The sequence below is a fragment of the Protopterus annectens genome, chromosome 9.part0 (genome assembly GCF_019279795.1).
Source record: "Protopterus annectens isolate FY-2018-M chromosome 9.part0, PAN1.0, whole genome shotgun sequence".
Lineage (NCBI taxonomy): Eukaryota > Metazoa > Chordata > Ceratodontiformes > Protopteridae > Protopterus > Protopterus annectens.
In genome coordinates this window covers 203,759,599-203,783,119 of record NC_056743.1, presented here as the reverse complement: position 1 = coordinate 203,783,119, position 23,521 = coordinate 203,759,599, and the positions used below count along the sequence as shown (strand labels likewise).

Here is a 23,521-nt window from a genome sequence, read left to right as displayed (position 1 = left end):
CTGGTCCAATTGAATCCACCACTTGAAATTACGCTTGCATGTGTGAATGACTTGTATTGCAGTTGTAGTTGACATGGGTTGGTAAAGTATCGAATATTGTGTTGCTACCATCTACTGAAAGGATCATGTAAAATCTGGCTAAAGGTACTAGTGTTATTGCCAAAGACACTGATCCTAGAAATTGAAGGACTGAGCGGGCTGAAATCCTGGTACTGCAGATTATTGTTTTGACCTCTGAACTTACAGAATGAACCCTTGAAAGAGGCAGTGAAGCTATCATTGAGACTGTGTTGAACAATGCTTCTATAAATTCGAAACTTTGGGTTGGTTCCAGTTGAGACTTCTCGTAGTTTATGGTTATTCCCAAATCAGAATACGTCTGGAGAACCTTTACTTCTTGCCCTTGTTAATTGATGCTTGGCCGGGCCGGTAATGAGCCAGTCGTCAAGATATGGAAACAACCAGAATCCTTGCAGTCTCAAGTCAGCTGTTATTACTGCCATACATTTGGTAACCACCATGGGGGATGTGGTGAGACCAAAGGGCAGAACTCTGAAATGATAATGACGGTCTCCCAGCCGGAAGCATAAATAACTTCTGGATCACCTGTTCATCTTTATGTGGTAGTATGCATCTTGGTGCTGTGGTATCGTTGTCGCCTCACAGTAAGACGCTGTCCAGTTCGATTCTCAGCTAGAGCGTCTTCTGCGTGCAGACATGCGTGAATGGGCGTACCTTCGTTGAAGGTTGCTCATCAGGGCTGGTAACTCAGCATGTAAAAATCAACTACGAATCATTAGCGGACCGGAGTTCCGCTGTGTCGACCCCTAACCGGGAAAAGCCGAAAGACACAACAACAACATGCATCTTTGAAGCTCTATTGAGCAAATCAATCCAGTCGTTCTTGCCCAAAAAAAGGGAGAATGGACTGAACCGTGACCATCAGGAACTCAATGTGACAAACTGACTTGTTCAAGTAGTTGAGATCCAAAACTGGTCTCCAGTCCCCCGTTTTCTTTGGCACTAAAAAGAATCTTGAGTAAGTTCTGGATTCTAACTGGTCTGGTTGGACCTCTTGGAGGACTTTTTTTTTTAAAACAGCTTTTGTACCTGAATTGTTGCTTGTTCCCTCTGACTGGGTGGAACATCAGGGATTTTGCTTGAAATTGGAGGAGATAGGGGAAAATGGTGGTATATAACCACTGAAAAGAATCCTATGCACCCAAGTATATGTGGTTATTTCTAGCCAGGCTCTCTGGTGCAGTGACAGTTGAACCCCAATTGTCTCCAGAGGAGGGCAATCGGGCATCCTTTCAGGAACACGAAGTGTCTGTCAAAGAATGAATCTCTGGACCCCTGGCTTTGCAGGCCACCTCTGCCGCAGGGGTGGCGGCTACCATTACAGCCTCCCCCCTACCCCTGGGGGATCTTCCTCCATGTGTGTCCTGGAAAGGTCTCAGACATTTTGAACCACATCTTTTGACTACCTTGTTGATTCCTGGAAAAGGATCTTTGAGGTCTCAAAAAAACGTATGCCTACGGCAGACAGGTTCTTTCCTTCCTTCTCAAACCTGGATGATGTGTCTTTCACTTTCGCACAAAAGACGAGACATCAAAAGAAGCATTGACGAATGAAGACTTGAAGGGGTCCGCAAAATCACACAAGTGCATCCAGCCATGCCTCTTGATGGAAATGCATGAACCCGCTGCCCTTGACGATGCTTCTGCTACATGCAAAAATGAGCCTTATGGACAAATTGGAAATGGATTGCAGGGTAGACAACTGAGAAGTGACAGATTGTACTTCCTCAGAAACAGGTCATGAGAGGGTATCTGAAAGGTCCTTAATCAAATCCCTCTGTAACCTTGTGGAATGTGCCAAATAATTCAGTGACCTTAAGGCGATGAAGCACAGACACTTCCCAAAGTTGCCCACTGTCTAAGACTCCTTGTTGGGGGGGATGAACAGTTGAACTCTCCTTGGCAAGCTTCCTTTTAGTGGCCGTGGCATCAACAGGAACTCCTTTGCCCCAAAATTGTTTGTCCTCCTGTGGCACCATAATTTTGTCAGGTCTCTGAGGTATTGGTTCAATAGTGTCGGGATCTTTCCATGCCTGCTGAGAGATCAACTCAATAAGCTCATCGGCAGGCATAGTCATTAGGAGGTAGACGGGCCAGTACCAAAAGCCTGCAGGTATACAGATACCTCGGATAAAGAGTTGCTGGACATCTTGCCACCTCTCTGTTTTAAGATTTCAAGGATGTCTCCAAATGAGGCATTTTCAGGTGGTGACTGTTGGGATCCTTCACCCTCATCGAAATCTGTATCTTCTCTGACTCCGCTGGGGAATCCAAGTGCTTCCTTGTGCACATCTTCTCAGAGATCTCCTCAGCGGGATGGTCTGTGGAGGTATCTGAAGAAATCATGATACCTAGTTGGGAAGCCTAGGGTTTCAGTACTGGTTGGCCCTGTGGAAGAGGGTTGAAACTCAGAGTGCAGAGAAGTCTAGGCTGTAAGATTGAGGATTTGAGGGGGTAGGAACAGTCTGTGCTGCTGAGTCAGACAATGCTATCTTCATAGCCTCAATGGCAGACCTTCCCATAGAGGGAGAGGACCTCTGATCCAAAAAGGCAAGCTTTTGGACCGTTCTCTCCCTGCAAAGACGATAATCCCTCCGAGGCAGAAGCCGGAGCAGAGTTAACCCATGCTAAGGCTTCGAGATAGCTCTGATAACTCTGGAGTAGATTCCAAAGCCTTGGATCTGACAGGGAAGCCTCGGATCCTAGAACTCTCTGGATCTGACTGAACCAAAGTACTCAGACCGAACTTCGGATCAGAGGATACAGGTATCCTCGGATCCAAGGTCTCAGACAATGGAAGGAGCCAAAGGAGGAACTGGAAGAGGGGTGTGAGAGAAGATCAGAACTCCTGACCTGAAGGGTGTATGAGTTGAAGTGGCACCCATCAGAGTCTGCCAAGCGAATTCTTCTCACCACTCTCGTCACATCATATTCTGCTAAGCTCCTGGAAGAGCGAATGGAAAATCCAGAAGGGGATCTAGGTCTCTCCATAAAGGGAGATGGAACCCTGGAGGGAACTAGATCTACTGAAGGGGAGTATCTAGTCCTTGTAAGGATCCCAGGTTGAGGTCAGATACAAAAATTTAGACTTTTTTCCTCTAGGAACAGAAGCAGAAGTTGTATCAGGAGGAGGCTATTTTCCAAGCCTTAGAGGGAGAAGTAGAAGGGCTTTGAGAATGAGATTTAGATCTTTCAGATATTTTAATGATATATATCTGCAGATAAAGCCTCTCTGAAAGAATGAAGAAGCCCTTTTAAAATCTATTTATTTTTTCTTTCTACCACGACTCTGGGGTTAAACCCATGACAAATAGAGCAGTCTTCTTGTAAATGGAGAGGTTCTATACAATACACACACAAAGTGTGGGCATCCATCAAAATCTTGTGCCCTTCACTTAAGACATTTTTTTTAATTCTGTTGGAATCTTTTCTTTCTCTGCCATGGTAGGAAACAGTGAAGAAACAGATTCTAATAAGAATATTGAACAGTAGAAAATAAAGATGTATTTTTTTTTATATAAAAAGAAGAAAAAAGAAGTTATGTACCTACCATAACGTTCCATGTTAGTTGTCTTCATCTCGCCTTCTTTCTTGCTGGTTGGGGATCGGAGCCGATCTTCGGCTCCGACTCGGCCATCTTCAATAGCTCGAGAGCCGTTTACTGGCTCAAGGCTACCCCTTATCCCATGATGCCTAGCACTAGCTACCCAGATCACGTTTGAAATAGCTAACCCCAGAAATAGCTACAGGAAGAAACTCGCCCAAACAAATGGTTAAACATACCTGTCCTACTGTCTAAGTCAATAAAGGAACAGACCAGAGAACACTCAGCTAGTGAAAACTGAACTACTTTCGGTCCAATAGGCTAGGGGGATGGAGGGGGGGATGCAAGAAAGAAGGCGAGATGAAGACAACTAACATGGAACGTTATGGTAGGTACATAACTTCTTTATGTTAAGTTGTCAATCTCACCTTCATTCTTGCTGGTTGGGACAGCGTCCCTAGCACCTACAATCCTGGGTGGCTCATTGGAATAGACTCTTCAGAACAGTGGAACCAACGTTAGCTCTACTTCTGGAGACCAAATCCAACTTGTAATGAGAAATAAAGGTATGAGGATTTGCCCACGTAGCAGCGGCACAGAGTCCATGGGCAACCTAGACTGGAAGGCTACAGAGGTGGCTAAAGCCCTGGTAGAATGACACTTTGGTTGGATTGGCAAGTCTTTGTTCCTTAGTTGATAGATAAAGGTAATGATATGAGACAACCACCTGGATAAGTTCACTTTGGAAACTGGGAGACCCTGTTTACCCCGAGCATAGGAAAGGAAAAGTTGGTCAGACTTCCTTAAATCCTTCGTCCTATGCAGGCAGAAACGCAACTGTCTATGAACATCCAATTGATGTAACTTGTATTCTGCCTTGTTGGTGTGGTTAGGGAAAAACACAGGTAAGGTCTATAGACTGGTTCAAATTATTTTCTGAGCAGACCTTCAGAAGGAAAGAGGGATTAGTCCTCAGAGCAACCCTGTCCTTATGAAAAACTAAGTATGGATGACGGACGCATAGTGCCTGAATTTCAGAGACACGTCTGGCTGAAGTAATAGCTACCAGAAAGAGAGTTTTCCAAGATGAAAACTTAATGAAGCAGGAAGCTGCCGGTTCAAAAGGGGGCATAATTAATGAGGTTAGTACCAAATTAAGGTCCCAAGGAGGAGAGGGATCTCTCACTGGGGGTCCAAGGAGAGTAGCCCCTCTTAGAAATGCTTTACATAGCTTATGAGACATAATGTTTGCATTAGGCAACCCAACATGAAAAATTGAAATGGTCGTTAATTGAACCCTGATTGCAGCAGAAGCGGACCCCGAATGAAAGAGTTCTGTTAGGAACTCCAAGATTTCGTGGATAGGGGCTGTGAAGGGATCCATGTTCCTAGCCTCTGCCCAACAAGAAAAACGTTTCCATTTACTAGCGTAAGTCCTCCTAGTGGCAGACTTATGAGAGGAAATAATAATGTCGCGTACGGCCGGGGAAATACTGGGAAGCCTGGCTAAGATTGGAAGTGGAGCAACCAAGCTGGAGCGTTTGAAGGGATTGATGCAGCCCGCCTGACTGATGAATCAGTAGGTCTGGAATCGGATCCAGAATCCGAGGCTGCTCGAGAAGGTAATGGTGCAGGAATGGAAGCCATATCTGTCAAAGCCAGTAGGGGGCAATGAGGATCATTTTGCAACCCAACAACATAGCTTTTTGAATGAGTTTCGGTATCAGGGGAAACGAAGGAAAGGCATAAAGAAGTCCCCGAGGCCAATCGTGGACTAGAGCGTCTCTGGGACAGTGACCAGGAAGCGGAAGAAGGGATAAGTAGTTGCTGCATTTGCTGTTGAAGGGGATGGCAAAAAGGTCGCAGCAAGGCTGTCCCCATTTGTGGAATATTAAATCCGCAACTGCCTGATTCCGAGACCACTCGTGAGGCACGAGAATAGCTCTGCTGAGCCTGTCTGCTATGACGCTGGACGTCCCAGGGATGTGCATCGCAATCAGAAATCATTGGGAGGAAATCGCCCACTGCCAGAGTCTGAGCGCTTCTCGACATAGGGGGTAGAACCTGGTTTCACCCTGCTTGTTAATGTACCACACCACTGACATGTTGTCCGCTTGAATTGCAATGGTCCCAGAAGGAAGAGAGTCCTGAAGAGCTTGCAACGCTAGGAGCACGGCTCTCATTTCTAGGACGTTGATATGCAGATGGTACTCGTGAGCCTGCCAAGTGCCCTTGACTGTCCTTCCCTGATAATGCCCCCCCCCCCCATGAGGGAGGCGTCTGTGGTCACTGTAGCAACCGGAGGGGGCTGAATGAAGGGACTGCCCTGAATCACTAGTGGGAAGACCATCCACCAGGAAAGGTGCCTTTTGCATGCTTCTGTAAATGATGATCATGTGAGACATGGGGAGCTGTTGGAAGGACCACTGCGTGAAAAGAAGCCACTGCAGGATTCTCATGTGAAAGCGGGCCAGGGGTATCAGAAAAATTGCCGCCGCCAGAGAACCCTGAGTGTGAAGGACGCACCTGACTTGTACTCTTTTGCATTGCATGAGGACTTGAACTTGCTGGCGAATTGTGAACACCCTGTCCAAGGGTAGCTTTGCGGACATGCTCCTATATAAGTAATAGATTGACAGGGCAACAAGGCAGATTTTTTGAAATTTATGGTAATGCCTAGCTGGGAGCAAATTGAGATTGTATAGTCCCTGGCATGAAGGAGTTGATGCCTGGTAGTAGCAGTAAGGAGCCAGTCATCTAGATATGGAAACACCTGGAATCCTTGATGCCTCACGTGAGCCGTGACCACTGCCATACATTTGGTGAACACCCTGGGGGCTGTGGTGAGACCAAAGGGCAGAGCTCTGAACTGGTAATGACTGGCTCCCAGCTGGAAGCGAAGGAACAAACTGGAGTGTCTGTCCATTTTGATGTGATAGTACACATCCTGGAGATCTATACAGCACATCCAACTGTCCTGACCTAGAAAGGGTAGAATGGACTGTAGCGTGACCATCCAAAACTTTGTCCTTTGAACAGACTTGTTCAGTATGCTGAGATCCAAAATAGGTCTCCAGTCCCCTGTCTTTTTTGGTACCAAAAAGAACCTTGAGCAAGTTCCGGATCCATGTTGGTCTGCTGGGACTTTCTGGATGACTCTTTTTTCTAGCAGTTTTGAAACTTCTATAACTGCTTGGTCCCTCAGATTGGGTGAACATCCGGGAGGGACTTGCATGACGTTAAAAGGGGTTGAACGAATGGGATTCTGTAACCTCCGGATATTATTGAATGTACCCATTTGTCTTGCGTTATGCTTAGCCAGGCTTTTGGGTACAATGAAAGTCTTCCCCCGACTGCCTCTAGAGACAGTTGGGCAACCCCTCAGGGATGTTGGAAGGGCTCGTCAGAGAAGGATTCTCTACTGCCCTGGTTCTGCGGACCCCCTCTGCCACGAGTGCGGCATCTGTTATTATTGTTATTTCCTCCTCTGCCCCTGGAGGAAAAATCACTACGTGTGTCAGGCGAAGATCCCTGGGATTTCCGGAACCACATCTTTCCACTCTTCTGACCCTTGGGGTATGGTCTAGAGGGAGTGAAAAAATGGACTCCCATGGCAGAGAGAGTCTTGCCTTCCTGCTCACACCTAGTAAGAGTGTCTTTCACCTGTGGTCCAAAAAGAAAGGAACCGTCAAAGGGAGTGTTGGTGAATGACGCTCTGAAGGGTTCCACAAAATTACACAGCCGCATCCATGCATGTTTCCGAAGTGTCACACCTGTGCCTGCGGCTCTACTCGTCCCATCGGCTACATAGGAAATGAGCCTCATGGAAGAGTTGTCTACTGAGTTAAGGGTTGCCAGCTGAGAGGCCGCTTTAGCCTGAGCCCCTTCAGCTGATGAATCCTGCAAGGTATCTCCAAGCTCTTTCAAGAGATCCCTCTGAAGCCTGGTAAAATGGCATAAGTAATTCAGTGACCTCATGGAAAAGGTCGCTGAAGCAAACATTCGCTTCCCATACCTGTCCATGGTCCTGGACTCCTTGTTAGGAGGATGAACAGAGGAAGAAGTTTCCGCTAACTCCTTTTTAGTGGCTGCTGCTACCACCATGGCATCCACGGGAACACCCTTAGTAAGGAACTTGTCAGTGGGTGCAGTAATAAACTTGCCTGGTCTCCTCGGGGTTGGTTCCACTGTATCCAGGGCTGACCAAGCCCTTCGAGCCACCACAGACATTAGTGGATCGAAGGGTGGAGAAACCCAGGAGGTGGAAGGTCGGGAACCGAATGCATCCAGGAATACAGATTCATCCTCGGTAGGGGCTAGGGTATTCCAGTTCCTCGGTAGGGGCTAGGGTATTCCAGTTCCCCCTCTGCTTAAGTTTTTCTAGGATGTCCGAGAAGGAAACATCTTCAGAGGGGGATATCTGGGACCCTTCCGACTCATCCAAATCCGTATATGAAGTGACAGACTCAGGGGAGTCAATGCGTTTCCTCTTGCACTTCTTCCGAGGGGGTTCGTCTGAATGATCAAGGGAGGCCTCGGAAGAAGAGGAAACACCCAATGGGGTGACCTGGAGCGCCGGTTCCCCATGCTTGGGGTCTGGAGGAGGGACAGAAGTTGACCCAGGCACTACTGGGGGACGGAGCCAATGGGGTCGAAGGTGGAGCTGACTCAGAGGCCAGCACACTCCTCATGACATCGAAGGCGTCCCTGCCACGATGCAGAGAAGGCTCGGGCTCCGAGGAGACCGGAATCCTCCTCTGCACCGAGGGAGACGGCTCCGAGGCCGATGTAAGAGCCGAGCTCACCTGCGCAGACGCTCCGAGAGGGAGAGCGGGGTCGGACAATGGTCCGATGCCACTCGCCCCCTCTGAGCCAGAGTCTCGGAGCCCAGATCCCTCGACAGAAGGCACCATCGAGGGGATTGGAGCAGACGACGGATCCAAAGGAAAGATTTATCGGAGCCGACGGTTCCACAACTCGAACCCCAATAAACTCCGGCTCCGAGCTCAATGGAGTCGGAGGAGGAACATAAACAGAAACGGACGGAGCAGACACCAGATGAGGGCTGGACATTTTGGCCAGTGCCTGCGACTTCAACAACCTACTGACCACTCTCTCCACATCACGGTCCGAGAGCCTAGAGGACAGAGAGGAGTGTGAAGATCTGTGACTATGGTCACTCTGCAAGAGGGGAGACCAAGGAGCCGAATGAATGGACTCTAATGAAGGGGACCTCAGCCTTTTTTGGATCCTTGACAGCTCCGAGGGTACTATTGGAGCCGACGAGGAAGCAGACTCCTTGGTTCCAGCCGGAACCGAAGTAGATGGCAAGACTAGGGCCGATTGCGGCTCCAAGCTGGGAGCCGACGATCTGGCCTGTTTAGGGCATTTCACTGGCTGAGCCTTGGCTGGTGAATCCTGAGGCTTGAGAAGACCCTTCAAAATAAGTTTGTTCTTGCGTTCTTGCAGAACTCTTGGGCTAAATGCATGGCATATAGAACAATAGTCCTGCAGGTGTACTGCGCCTAGACAATAGACGCAAGAAGTGTGCCCATCTGTCAGAGACATTTTCTGACAGCACGAGTCACACTTCTTAAATCCCGACACTTTGGATTCCTTAGACATATCCAAAGAAAAAGAGCAATCCCACTCTAAAGGCTACTTTGGCCAACAAGCCAGACAACACTAAGAAAAAATAAAACGGAACACTACCACAAAAAAATAACACAGAATTAGACCGATTTTTTTTTTTTTTTTTTTTAAAGACTAGGTAGCCTCTAACTTAAACGGCTACCTAACACCACAACAGAGGGGTAAGGGGGGGAGGGGAAAACTCTCTAACTTAAACGAGTTGTAAGGAAAAAAAACTACAATACACTAAACACTTTAAACTAAATATACAATTAATAGACTATGAAAGAACTACTATACCAAAAACACTAATCTGACAAAAAAGGCAGATTAATAAAGATATACGAGCCTGAGCCAGTATCTAGGAACCTCGCAGCTGAAGCGGAAAACGAGATCTGGGTAGCTAGCACTAGGCATCATGGGATAAGGGGTAGCCTCGAGCCAGCAAACAGCTCTCGAGCTATAGAAGATGGCCGAGTCGGAGCAGCGGATCGGCTCCGATCCCCAACCAGCAAGAACGAAGGCGAGATTGACAACTTATCAGAAATTACCATCAATTGTAATAAGAAACTACACAGACTGTAGAAAAAGGGAAAAGAATACCAACGATAGTACTCGAAGGTACAAATTTGTATGGAAGGAAGAAAAGAGGGACAGAAAGAAATTTTAAGTAGAAAAACAGTAATAAGGTAGGCAATCAGGTACGGAATTAAAGATTACAAACAATATGAAAGTTTGCTAAGAAAATAGAAAAATTTCACAATTTAAAGTCTTACCTGCTTGAGAGTAATGGTCACCACATCTTTCATGTAGAGCAGCAAATGAGATCCGAGGTACTTGTGGCTGGAGCATTATGGGCAAGGGAGAAACTCAATAGTTTTTGGTTGCTACTAGTAGCTTTAGCAATGGCAGAGTTGGATTTGAGGGATCGGATCTGAACCCATCAGTTGAGGACACAATGAAAATTGACATTAGATCCTTTGTTATTGTCAATGTCATGTTGCCCAGGTAATGGCTGCAAAGTCTTCGTATCAACTCACCCACCCAGTTTGCAAATAAAGTCAGAAGGAAAGAGAGAGATGATCCCCTGCCACTGAGTACCAGTGCATTAACTGTTAATTAGCACACCTACAGTTAACAGAAAAGCAAGGCAGCATACTTACAGGGTCTCCCAGCCTTAGCACAAACTGCACCAGTACAAGGATGTCTCGACACATCTGGAACCTTGTCACAGCAATCCAGTACACTGACTGGCAGACGGCAGAAACAGCTAACCCACTACCATACATGTGAGACAGGTTGAGCCGCACACTGAGAGGTTGATCTGCAAATAAATAAGAGTATGATATTAGAAATCAGTCTGTGTTTTGGCAACCCCACTAATCTTAGCAAACAACTAATCAAGGAACAAGTTCACAGCACTGCATTTAGAAATCAAAGACTACAACATGCAAATGAAGGCAAATTATTTATTTATTTTTAATTTTATGGTTAACCACCACTGACTTTATATCCCTGGTATCTCTGATAGCTTTTCTCTATAAAGTTGCCACATAGTGGAAGCATAATGTTAATTTGCCATTTGGGTCTCCTCCCTATTCTGGATAGGAGCACGCTTGACTGGGCTATGAAAACTCCAAAACCAGGAAGCAGATCTGGGATAACAGGTCTGTAACCCTGCAGACAGCTTTTTTTTTTTTTTTTGTCAAGTCTTTAAGCCCTAGTAATCCTCTCATGTACAAGGCTTTTCATCATAAGGTGGAAGTACAATGACACCATGAGCGAGTTACCCCTCATTTGCTCACCCAGCTTACTGTGCAGCAGCTGCCTCTCATCATGGCACTGGTATCAACAGCCCATCACACCAGCCTACCTTCCCTGCTGGAAAAGGCGAGCAGGCAATACCGTCATCACTCCTCTTCCCTTTGTCTTCAGCTCCTCCAATGAACTTTAAACTGGAAAAACATAGATTAGACACTGGCATGCCATAGCTCACTTAAAATGTCCTATGTCAGGAAGCTGAGGCAAAGAGCAAAGCTGAGTTATTAGCATATTACACAGGAATGAAATTAATAATCACTGCGTTTTATTACTTGATACTTCACTGCATACAAGATTTCTCTCATTTTTGATGATTTTCAATCTTGTAAACCAAGTGTGACTTACGAGTGACATTCTGTTGTACATAATTTTTATTACACCATGTTACTTACAAATACATGCTTGTTAACCAATACAACAGCAAGTTCAAATTATACAGCCAGATTTGTACACAATGCACTATGTTTATCTGATGGCAAAAGGAAGCAAGTCCATTGAGGAGACACCCTGCATTTAACATTCTACTTCCATTCAGACCCTACCTTTCCCTTCCTCTTTCCTCCATCTGTTCCCTTTCTACAAAAAGCCTTCATCAATTTTCACTGTGCCACCAATTCTATTTCTCCTTTGTATGCATATACAACCCCCCTTTAAAATGCATTTTCAGAGATTCAGGGAGATGTTGTTCCCTACACACTGTTGCATATGCCAGTCACGCCTCCTCCTGTTCAAGTTGACCCTTTCATACGTCTCCCTTATGACCTTACTCACCCATATCATGCTTGGAAGAACATCTCTTTTGCTTTTCTTGTCTAGTGAGAAACGCTCCAGCTGCGTAACTACTCATCCCTTTCTGGCGTCTTTCCTCTGGACTCTTTCTAGAATCCGGATGCCCTTTCCTTCTGTGATTTGTAAAACTTCTCATAATACTTGAAATTGGCCATATCAAGGTCTAAATTACAGAAAAATCATCTTTTTGTTCCTGCAGTCTACATTTTAGCAGAAGTGTAGCTGGTTCAACAAGTGCCCTGGGCTGGAACTGTGAACCAGCACCCCATCCCGCCAGCTCTTCAACTGCAAAAAAACCCAAAAAAGCACTTCACTGTAGTAAGTTGATCGCTACATTTTAAGTGATCGGCCTATTAGTGTTAGATCTACACCACCCAATCTCTTCCACTGAAGAAAAAACAAAAAAGGACATTCCTTCTACTGGCTAGATGCACGACACTCAACCCCACCCCACCCCAGCCATTAAGGTCCCATTCTGTGCCCTATCCCCAACCATCCTTCAACATATTTTTAAAAAGAAATACATTACTTTTTTTTAAAAAAAACTGTAGCAAACGGTTGCTACAGTTTCTACCTTGCCTGTGGAGAGCCCTGTACCACTCATGTTTTAGTTTAAAAAAAATATTTTTAAAATATAGCAAACAGTTGCTGCAGTTTATACCCTGCCTGCACGGAGTTTTTTTTTGTTTTACTTGTAATCTGCAGCAGGCTGCTTGCTACAACAGAATTAGCCTTGCTATCAATTTAGACCGCACATGGAACGCTACACTGATGAGGTTTGACTGCAAATGCAATACCAACTTTTAAATGCCGGTATTAGCTTTGAAAGTTATTGGAATAAGCTGATCACTCCCCCAGCACTTTGCACCTGGGGCAATTGCCACTCCAGCTCTACCCTAGCTACACTACTGCCCTCAGAGGATATACTCAACATCATATTCCTTGCTGCCACTGTTCTATCACTTTGTCAGTGGTCTACTACCCCACCCCCCCATGATAAATACAGCACTCACTTTACTGTTGCTTAGATCTCTACTTCTATTGGTTCAGTCGGGGTGTGATCAACTTCCTCAGATCTTATACTGCTCTAATTGAGACTTCCACACTCCCCCTAGCAAGCTACTGTTGGCCAAGTACAGTATCTCACATTTATCTGCATTAACCTCAGCTATGATCATTCTGGCTAACAGAATTTACGAACACAGGAATGACATTAGAATTAAGAAGGAAACTAGTGCCCTTTATAAACACACCATGACCTGCAATTCTACCCCAGACTTCAAATTTGGCATCCTGGACCTGGTTAATATGGACAGTACGGGAGGTGATATCAAGAACCTCTTATTACAGAAAGAAAATAGATGGCAGATGAGACTCAGGTCTAACATAAGACCTGGTCTAAATGAATACATCAATATTAAGGCTATCTTGGAGGGCAAGGCGGGTAGTGTTTGATGTTTTTCACACCAGTTTAATCATAGATTCGGGTACACATTTTCTGAATGCACACAATTCCAATGGGATTTAAAGTACATTTTTTCAGTCTCCAGTTCCTTTTTGTAAATCAAAACGAATGTTTGTCAAAAATGGGTATTTAGCTACATATTATGAAAACACAAGGAGAATATTTATGCAAACATTTTTTTACATTTGATGAGAATGAACATTAGTATGGTATATACATCATGCCACTTTCAGTAGTTCCTAACATATACATATATACACAAAAAACTGTAGATTTTAATTATTTTTATTCAATACATAAATATATATACATACATACATACAAAGAAAAGTCTATTTTATGTTAAAAGATTGTACAGGTATTTGATGGATTCAAACTGTTTTAAGTGGATTTTAGGTTGAAAATTTAGAATATAATATACCTTTAAGGTATTCAATTGTGTGAATTTAATTGAATTATTAATTGAGTGGTTTTATATAAAAATATTGTGTACCAGTGACTCTTATCTGATGAAGTCTGTCTTGAGCAGACGAAAGCGCTCATTTGTAACGTTGGAGAATAAAGGAAGAGTTTTATTCCACTGGAGCAGAAGTGCATTTCTTTTTTATCAGTCATTCTGGCTAACTGGTCAGCCTTCCAAATCCTTTCTTGGACTCTTCCTCACATTCTTTACTCATGTCCTGAGTAAAGTCAACAACCCTCTTTACTGTTTCATCAACCATGTCTGAATCAAACATACTGAATAGTACTGGACACAGGACAGAGTTCTGCAGTACTCATGTCATCATCATTAATCCTGACATTACTGTCACGGAGTTGCAATTTAGTTCTTCAATCTTGGTACTACCCTCAACCCCATCAGTTTTATTGTCGGTTAAATGTGCTGCAGTGAGTCAAAGGCCTTGGTCACTTCCAGGAAGACCATCATCTACTAGTACTCCCTTTATGTTTACAGGTAACCAGGTCACTGTACTTCACACACAGCATCTTCCATTTTTTTCATGCAATATTCTTAGCTGCCCCAACCTCTCTGTGAGGTGCATAGGTTTCTTCGACCTTGTGAAATTTAATCTGGCTGATCTTGACAATTACTCCCTTTCCCAACTATTACCTTCAGTTGTGATCCTCCTCACTTCTGTATTACATTATTATTGAATTCCAACCAACAGAGAAACTAGGTTTATCAGTTCTAAACCTGGCCTAATCATTATCTGATCATCTTAGTGTGTGTGTGTGTGTGTGTGTGTGTGTGTGTGTGTGTGTGTGTGTAAGAAGCAAAATTTAGTAAAGTCACCCTACTGCTTTAAGCTGTCTATACATACTCCTCTCAATTCTAAGTATTTAAGTTGTATACTAGAGTCTGCTTCTCTTACTTCTGTCCACCTATGTGGAGAAGTTCTTCATACAATCACCACCTTGCTTGGTCTACGTCCAACTTGAATCACTTTCTGATCTTTAACCGTCCACAAAACTAGAACAACTCTCTTCATTGTTCCACCGCTTCACACTTGATACTTCATAAACAGCAATTTCAACTCTCAAACTCAGAGTAAGGACAACTTCACCAGCGGCGTTTCAACATGTCTTTTGTCTTTCTGAGAACGTATCGACCTTCTGACATTCACAAAAGAATTTGTGGTAACTAATTTTTTTTTTATTTTAATTAACTAGAGCACCCTCCTTCACTGATTCAATGGTTGGAATTTTCCTCTCTAGCAATCATCACTGCACCTCTTTTTCTTGAAGCTCCCAAATTCAGTGAAACGCCCACACTCACGAGAAAGCAAATCATGATTTTTTTTGTATAGTTTTATTTTTTACAGACATAATCCAATTGAGCAAAATCCCCCTTTTCACTATAGTCATGGAATGAAAAGCTCCACAATACAAGTACAAATACAGAAATTGTTTTAGACCATGCAAATTAGCAGACTATGCATATACAATATGTACATCATAAACGTGAAAGAATATAGACATACAACATACAAATCAGTATACATAAGCATACTGACATACATTCTGACCTATAAAATATGATGCATGTATCAGGTATAAAGATAAAGGCTGGGCTTGAAGACTAGGAGCAGAAAGTGAAAGTAGAGGAGCAGTGAAAGAGAAGAAAAGTTAAGATACAGAGTTTATAAGGGGTGAAATCTTCAGATACAATTTTTGTTTGACAGCTATGATGAACGTCAAGTTAAACTAAATATAGCATATATTAGTTAGTGAAAGTCACAGGACAATGTAGGTTTTGAATGGTGTATTCTTAGTTCTGGTCACTTACCTTATTGGATGAGTAATAGCAAGTAGTAAGACACAGAGTATGCAAATGTGATCATTCCCAACTACCTACTAGTACACTCCCTTACCACTAGTGAGCACTCCTCTGCAAATGATGAAACAAAGATTTGGCACCCTCACTATAATAAGTGATGCACACATATGCACTTGACAGAGGCAGGGTATTCTCTGGTCCAAAGATTGTCCTCTTCATACAGTCAGTCAGTAAGGTGAAGAATGCACCCATTACATTTAACATAAAGGACTCTTAATGGTAGGTCATATGCTTGGGAGGAATCCCAATCGGTAAAAACTGTTTGGAAAGGAAGACCTTAAATCACACCAAATCAGCTAGAAACAGTACTAGAGAACAAAAGGCTCAGCTCTGCATAGGCCACTCTCAGGATTTAATCGCCAGTGACTGAGCCCTGTGTGTTTACCTAGCTATTCAGAGAGACACGACATGGGCTTTACCAACTAACAAGCCTCCTTCCAAGAGGCACAGAAAACTTTACAGGATTCCAAAGTGCCTAGACACTGACAAACCCTAAGGAAGTTGCTGTTAAAGATAAAGGGTTTCATGAAAGTCAGTGAAAATGCCTCAAAGGCACTTTTCAGCAGGGCTCAAGAAGAGTTTCACAGCTATGGGAGAAGCTTAAAGTCATCACTATATACTCAACACAGAGGGGCAGCTGTAGCAATAGTAGTGCACCATATATAAGGATGCATTTCTTACTAAAGTATTCTTTTTGAGACCCACATTCAAATGCATTAACTCACTTGCTGATGATAAAAAGAGAAACAAAAAAGCATCATGGGCAGCCTCTGACTTTAAGCACTGGAGCATGCATAGTGGGGGAAGGCAAGCCCGCGGCAGACTGCCTAGGTTAAACAGACTGCCTTGCCATAAAAGGAGGATTTTGACATGGAACACTCATAATCTGAATCTTTAACAGTGCTGTTTCTTTTTGTAAGGTGAAGACAACATGGAAGATTCCTTATTCCTTGCTCTTTTCTGTTTTTCTGTTTGACTTCCTCAAGATGGTCAAGGACAGCTCTGGTCAGACTTAAGGTGGTGATGCTGAAAGTCTTCAAATGTCTGGGTGATGATACAGGCACAGAAAGTGAGCAAAGACTATGTTTATCCAGTGGAGTCATATTCTGACAACGCAAATAATGAAATAATGGTTCTGACAGAATGAAAGGGAGAACACCACAGACAATGTGCAGCCAAAATGAAGTGATGTACATAAATGAAACATAAAACAGTGGAACTCTGTTCACAAATACAAAGCAGCAAGGTGATGAAATATCCTTCAATGCAAAAAGTACTCTGGAATTCAAAGTCAAATGATAAAACTTAGTGGCAAGGGGAGTTCAACAACCCTTGGATTGCTGAACGATTTCTACACCAAAGATCTAGGACTACAAGGTAGAATATGTTGCACTACACCGACCATTTCAAATTAACCTTAATTTTGTGCTAAGACTGGAATGGACTTTTTATATTTAAAAAAAGACGTATTTCTATACAAACAATAGAATGTTTAATAACTACATTTCTTCATTCTATAATATCAACAAATCTCAGAAAGTTCACATCTTTCTGCTTTCTACAAGGCATTCCAAATCTACACTTGCCAGCATCACATTCTTTTGTGTGCAGATGCTCCTTTTGTTGTAGTTCTTGTTGTACTACACCTTTTATTTATTTATTTTTTTATGCATTGCATCTGTTAACCAGGTGATGTCCGACTGGAGTAGGAGCCGATGTTCAGCGGAGACCCAGGGAGAAAAGCTCCACAATATAAACATAGTGATGTATATGACACATTACAAAAGATACAGGATTAGAAATAAGAAGTTCTACTACAGACACAATACTAAGATAAAAGCAGCAAGTGAAATTCCAGTACCCAGAAAAATACAACTTCAAATACAGTCACAGAACTAAACCTGCAAATAACACTGAGAGGAATCTATAATACAGAAGTACAGTTCAAATGCAGTGAACAAAATATATGAAAATGTATCCATAGTGAGGTAATGGCTATAAGACGCGCACAGAAATAGGATGGCGAGATGAACCTAGGTTCAAATGCATCCATATCCTCAAGGGTAGAAGAAAGTAGTAGCAACCTGTATACAAGGCAGCATATGGAAACATTTTGGGGGGAGATGAATGTAGTAAGGCAGCCTGAAAGAATTAGCCTGGAGAATGGCAGGAGCAGAGACGATGATTGGATAGGTGGAGTTTTTAAGAGTTTTTTTGAATTCCTGATAATTAGAGTTTTGTGCGAAATAGACAAATGACTAAAGGAGTCTCAGTATAACCGCCTCTTGTTATTCAGCAATCGTTTTACCCCACTTGTGACACCTCTGGTTGGTCTTCTTCCCTGGATTTTGATGCAACTGTCTTAAAGAAGTGCCTACAACTTCTCTTGTCTGATTGTCTACATTTGCCAAGAACAACGGATCTTCATTCTGTTGCTTTACAAACTACTTCAATGCCTCATCTATTCTTACTGTCTCCAGCTTGCTAATCTAGTACTCTTCTGCAGTCTGTGTTGTAATCATACATTTGTCTCTTCTGATTTCTTTCCAGCAGTTCCTTTATTTTGTATTCATTTTCAGATATCGGAACTTAGGTGAAGGACAACCTACTCTCTTACTTTCCTCCCTTCTACAGTTTAACTGCTGAATTCAGGGAAATTGAAAACCATTGTATTCCAACACGACATTTTCTTGTGAGATTCACCATAGTTTAAATAATTCTCCCCATGTATCCTACCTCAGTAAAATCTAATGGAATTTTTATTCATGCACAAATCTTCAGAAATGCAGACCAACTGTTCTGAAGACGGTTAAAAGATATAACAGCATCAGGCATTATTTGTCTCACAAATAATTTGGACTTATTGTGTGTCAGTCTTAAGTGAAGAAGCGTGTAAATGCCAAGATGATAAACAATAATGCAGGTTACCTACAAACCATGGACACAAACTAATTTGGACTTCCAAAAGGCAAGTTATGCCTACTAAACCTAGATGGTATCTTCAAAAAGGTTACTAAAGTCCTGGATGAGGACCTGATGTAGTTTACCTTGACCTTGTCAAGGCATTTACACCATCCCACACAGCTGTATCAGACTCTCCCAACTAAGCTAAGTCATACATAGTTGCTAGATAGACAAGTAGCGCAGACAGCTCACACTATGGTGGGGGTGCCTCCTCTAGCCAGGGAAGTGTCACCAGCAGGGTTCCACAGGGCACAGTTCGGCCCCCTGCTCTGCAGCATATATTCAGAAGGTAAACTAGATAGATGCCAAAGGTTTGTGGGTAATGACGTTTTTCAGAACTGCAAACTGGATGCAACTGCCAAATCCTCCTAAGACAATCAAATGACTCCAGCAGGGCTAGATCAATAGCTGGTGTACCTGTTATAGGCTAACTTTAAATGTCATAAATACAGTACAGTTACATTCAGGAATACACCAGCTGTACTTATCACACTGCTATTCTTAAACAGAGTCAATTATTCATGACTTTCAATACCAGTACTGATAGCAGACTCTCTTTGTATTACCATATCTCATCTGTGGTTAGAAAACACTTTTACATTGTTTAGAATCTGTGTTGGTTCTTTCCTCTACAGCACATGCGGTCTTGGTTTATCTTCTAAACATTTTGGAATGTATGTAACTAAGCAAGGAGACCACAGTGAAAGACCCCAGATATTTCTAAAACAAGAAGTTTTCTAGGCTACACAATCTAAGCTACCCTGAAAGACTAACAGCCCTATTCCTCTATTATCTGTTTAGACTCATGAAAGGAGACTTGTGTGCAACTTTTCAATCACTAGAAGTCCACAGACTTTTCAACCTTTTCCAACTTTGCAGAGCCAAAGATGTATACAACAGCCATGCCAAATGATACCCTTTGGAAGATATCATGTCTGCTTACGACATGGCTGGTAAGCCCTCAAAGCATACAATTATCCAAGCCTTGGGCACACGTTAATAATTTCTGACATCTTGGCTATGCTTAGGCAGTCATCCTATCTTTCCTAGCTGACCTTTACGGATACTCCCTTTAGGTGCCATTATTACACTCTATCCTTGAATACAATGCCCACTTTGGAAAACACCTCAGACAAAGCACCTTGACAACTTCAAAGATCCGAAACAGTTCTAACAAAGAAAATGTCTGGACTACACAATCTAAGCTACTTCAAAAAACTAAAAGCCTTTCCCCACCACTCTGTCTCATGCAGGTCCCTGAAGATACATCTTTGTTTAGCCTATCAAATACTGAAAGGCCCTACATTTTTGAGCCCTCCTTCCCAGAATTCGTGATCTGTTTAACACTCGTGACATACACTTCAATCTCTGCACATGATCAACACCATCAGCTGGCATGACTGGTTGGTAACCCAGCTCATTACCTACCTTTGGAATAAACTTCTGCATGTCAAAGCAACAGCCTCTCTACTTTCAAAACTGAGAGACCATGAACTCATGGCTGATGTATGTAGAAATAATAAATCTTACCAGGTATGTATTATACTTTCAATAATAGGGGGTGTCACACACTTAAATTACCCAAAAGGCTTCTTGATGACCCTTTGACTATATGTCCAGTATGAAGAAATGAACCTATATGGGCAGGATGTGTTGTAAGTCAATGAATAAATGAAGAGCCATGTGGCAAATCACTATAACAAAGATGAAGTCCAAAACGTCTCCAAGGTGGAGAGGTAGAGAGCCCTGGCTATACTATAGGTGACTAGAGTTCAAATAATAGCTTGGGTGCCTGTAGGAGGTGGAAAAGAAGAAACAGTGAGTAGCCAATGCCTGAAAACCCACCCTAGGGCATGGAGTTGGCCTTGGCTCTCCACATGGGCGACTCCTAACATGAGCACTACGTGTATACCTGATGCTGCCCAGGTATATTGTACTTGTGGTGCTGTGTGAGGAACCCTCCGAGAGCAGCTATAGCATAGCTATGAAGAGCCACTGCAAAGGAGTGGATAAGGCAGTCTGCAAGATCATTAAACTGGCCCACTCCCTACCTCTTTTCATGACAGAGGATGCTACGCTCATGGGGAATTCCAGACATGAAATAACGGGCTATAAGAATCTCACCTACCTATAGATCCCCCAGGTCCTGTCATTGTTGAAAAAAATAAGCTGACTGGGTGCAGGTAGAGGAGCCTTCAGGCTCACACCTGTGGGCTAAAAAAAGGGCAACTTATATAATGAAAATTCACGCTTGCTCTGTAACTAGCTATAACCTGGACAAGAAGACTTGCTTGATATTTAAACTGATTTGAAAAATATGTGCCAGAAATAGACATTTCTCTAAAATGTGTAAATGGAAAAACAAATGTGTCTCATGATGTCAAACTCAAATATGAAAATGAGCAATATAACTCACCATAATGACAGATTGCTTATGTGGAAGTGAAAAAAATTAATACTGTGAAGTCTGAAAATTTAGACAGTGCAAGGCTGATTTGGAAAAATTCTGAGTATTAGAATTCAAAATTCAAACCAGACAAAAGTGCTGTGTGTGTATGGATTCACTTCAGAAGCTCGAATTTACAAAATCTCGAACTGCAAATAACTGAAACCAAAAAGATCGAGTTTCGTAAACTCGAAATTCTGAAGCAAAACCAAAAAAAAAAAAAAAAAAGACAAACTTCGCTTCTGCAGGGGGGCTTCACCCCCCTGCACACCCCCCCCTACTTAAATATACCAACTCCGAGATTGCGCTACAGTGGGGAAAAGGGAAATCTCCCATATTGTGCTGTATGCGGAAGCGCAAAACGGGAGATTTCCCACTTCCTGTCAACACCACAAAAAAGATAACAACATTACGTACGCACAGAGCGTACAAGAAGCCTTGCCTCTGTGTACACGTAACGTTTTAAGGTAAGTAAAGTGTTATTTTTTATAACTTTACATATTCGATATACTGAAATGTCGATCATATGGTCTCGACCATATGACATTCAAGATTTCAGTATTTCGATTATGTAAAGTGCTTGTGTGTGTGTGTGTGTGTGTGTGTGTGTGTGTGTATATATATATATATATATATATATATATATATACACACACATATATCTCATCTTATTTATTCAGAAAATACTTGAAATCATCTGAGACTAGACAGCTCTAAAGATAAAGCTGCATGCATGCTGCTAACACTTTCTGGCTACTGGGAGATATCTACAGAAGTAATAAGTTCTAATACATTGAGTTACAGATTCTCTTAAAAGCTTGAAATGTATTGCTTGGAGGAAAAATAGGAATATTAAAGCAAATACACATTTTAAATGGGGACAGCATGTGTAAACAAACTTGCACACATTTCACTGTTTAGAACCACAGCAAATATGTCCAGCATGATTATGCTCATTTATTCACAGGATTAATAACTACCAATGAGAAATTCACAAACAAAACCTGACACTTCACCAGTGATTCTGATGTAAAAAAAGTATTTGCAACAATAAGATGACTGCACAGAGGCTGCCATACCTACCAGAAGCAAGCCCAAAACAAACCCTACTGGTGGAAACTTCACCTCAACAAAATGTACAAAAAAAAAAGTTAATGCCAAAATCAGAAAGAAAAACTTCCACAAAGAAAAGACATTTCTGATTCAATTAAACAAGAAACTAAGAGGGCCAAGTCTAACTAGGCTAACTAAGAGGTCAGGATAGTCTCTCGGGCTTAGGACAATCACAAGGCCTTCTTCAGTTATGTCTGGAACCTTAAAGGTAATACACACAGCAGTGTGCTGAACTGACAGTTAATGGCACCACCCTCACTGCTCAGGGAGACACTGCAAATCTACTAGCTGACAATTTAGCTGTAACTTCACCCCTCAACCCCCCCCCCCCCGGTAACTCCTTGTGAAAGCCCTTCTAGAACATTACCCCAGACTATTAGCAGGGATCAAGCTCTGATGGTGCTTGCCAAGGCCAAAAACACTGCCCCGGTAAGCCCTGACAATATCCCTGGTCGCCTTCTGAATAGTCCAGAACATGACAAATGAGAACTACTCAAGGCAATCCAACCAAAGCCTCAAAACAGCTTACGTACCAAGTGAATAGAAGACCACAATGGTCATCCCTGTTCATATGGGTAGACCATTACTGACCCCAGGAACTACAGACTCATCAGTCTGACAAGTGTAATACGCAAAGCCATGGAACGAATTATCATGAAAATGATAAGCAAGGACATTGGCAACCTACAGACACTGGACTCATCCAAGTTTGGCTTTAAGGGAAAGTTGTGTCTACTTAACCTGGTTGATTTCTTCAAGAAGGTCAACAAGGCAATGGATGATGATAAAACAGTGCATACCGCATACCCTGACCAGGCCAAGGCATTAGATAAAAATACTCTAACTCTGGCATTCTTGAGAAACTGAAATAGGAATAAATCCCTATATAACTCAATGGATTGCTGGCTGGCTCAAAGACAGGACCCAAGAAGTCAGAATTGGTGAGACCACCTTAACCAGGAGACTGGTCTCCAATGGAGTACCTCTGGGCTCCATGCTAGGTCTGCTCTTGACTGGCATCTACTTCTCGGAAGTCAAAGCTAATATCAAAGGCCTTTGGCTCATCAAGCTGGCACATAAAGTAAATTGGGAGATCTCCTAGATTTCTAACCATACCACCAACATCTTGCAAGAGGGTGTAACACACAAAAGGCTAAGGTTTAAAAACTCACTAACAAAAAATGTATTATAACTCCCTGTGGGGAAATTGTCCTCCCAAGTTAATTGTTCCATTGATAAAATATCCCTAAGAGTCAACCCAGTAGTTAGGGATGTAGGAACATATGTAGACAGTAACCTGGGCTTAGACGGTCATGCAGCAAAGAGAGT

General features: G+C 42.8%; 1 protein-coding gene across 1 annotated transcript in view; it reads right to left on the bottom strand.

Annotated features, from left to right (window-relative positions):
- NUP160 (nucleoporin 160) overlaps positions 1 to 23,521 on the bottom strand; it is a 1,498,284-nt gene that overhangs the window by 661,556 nt on the left and 813,207 nt on the right. Inside the window, exon 19 of the mRNA XM_044082750.1 lies at positions 10,420 to 10,580. Coding sequence (XP_043938685.1) covers positions 10,420 to 10,580 — 161 coding nt within the window. The remainder of the gene's footprint in view (positions 1 to 10,419; positions 10,581 to 23,521) is intronic.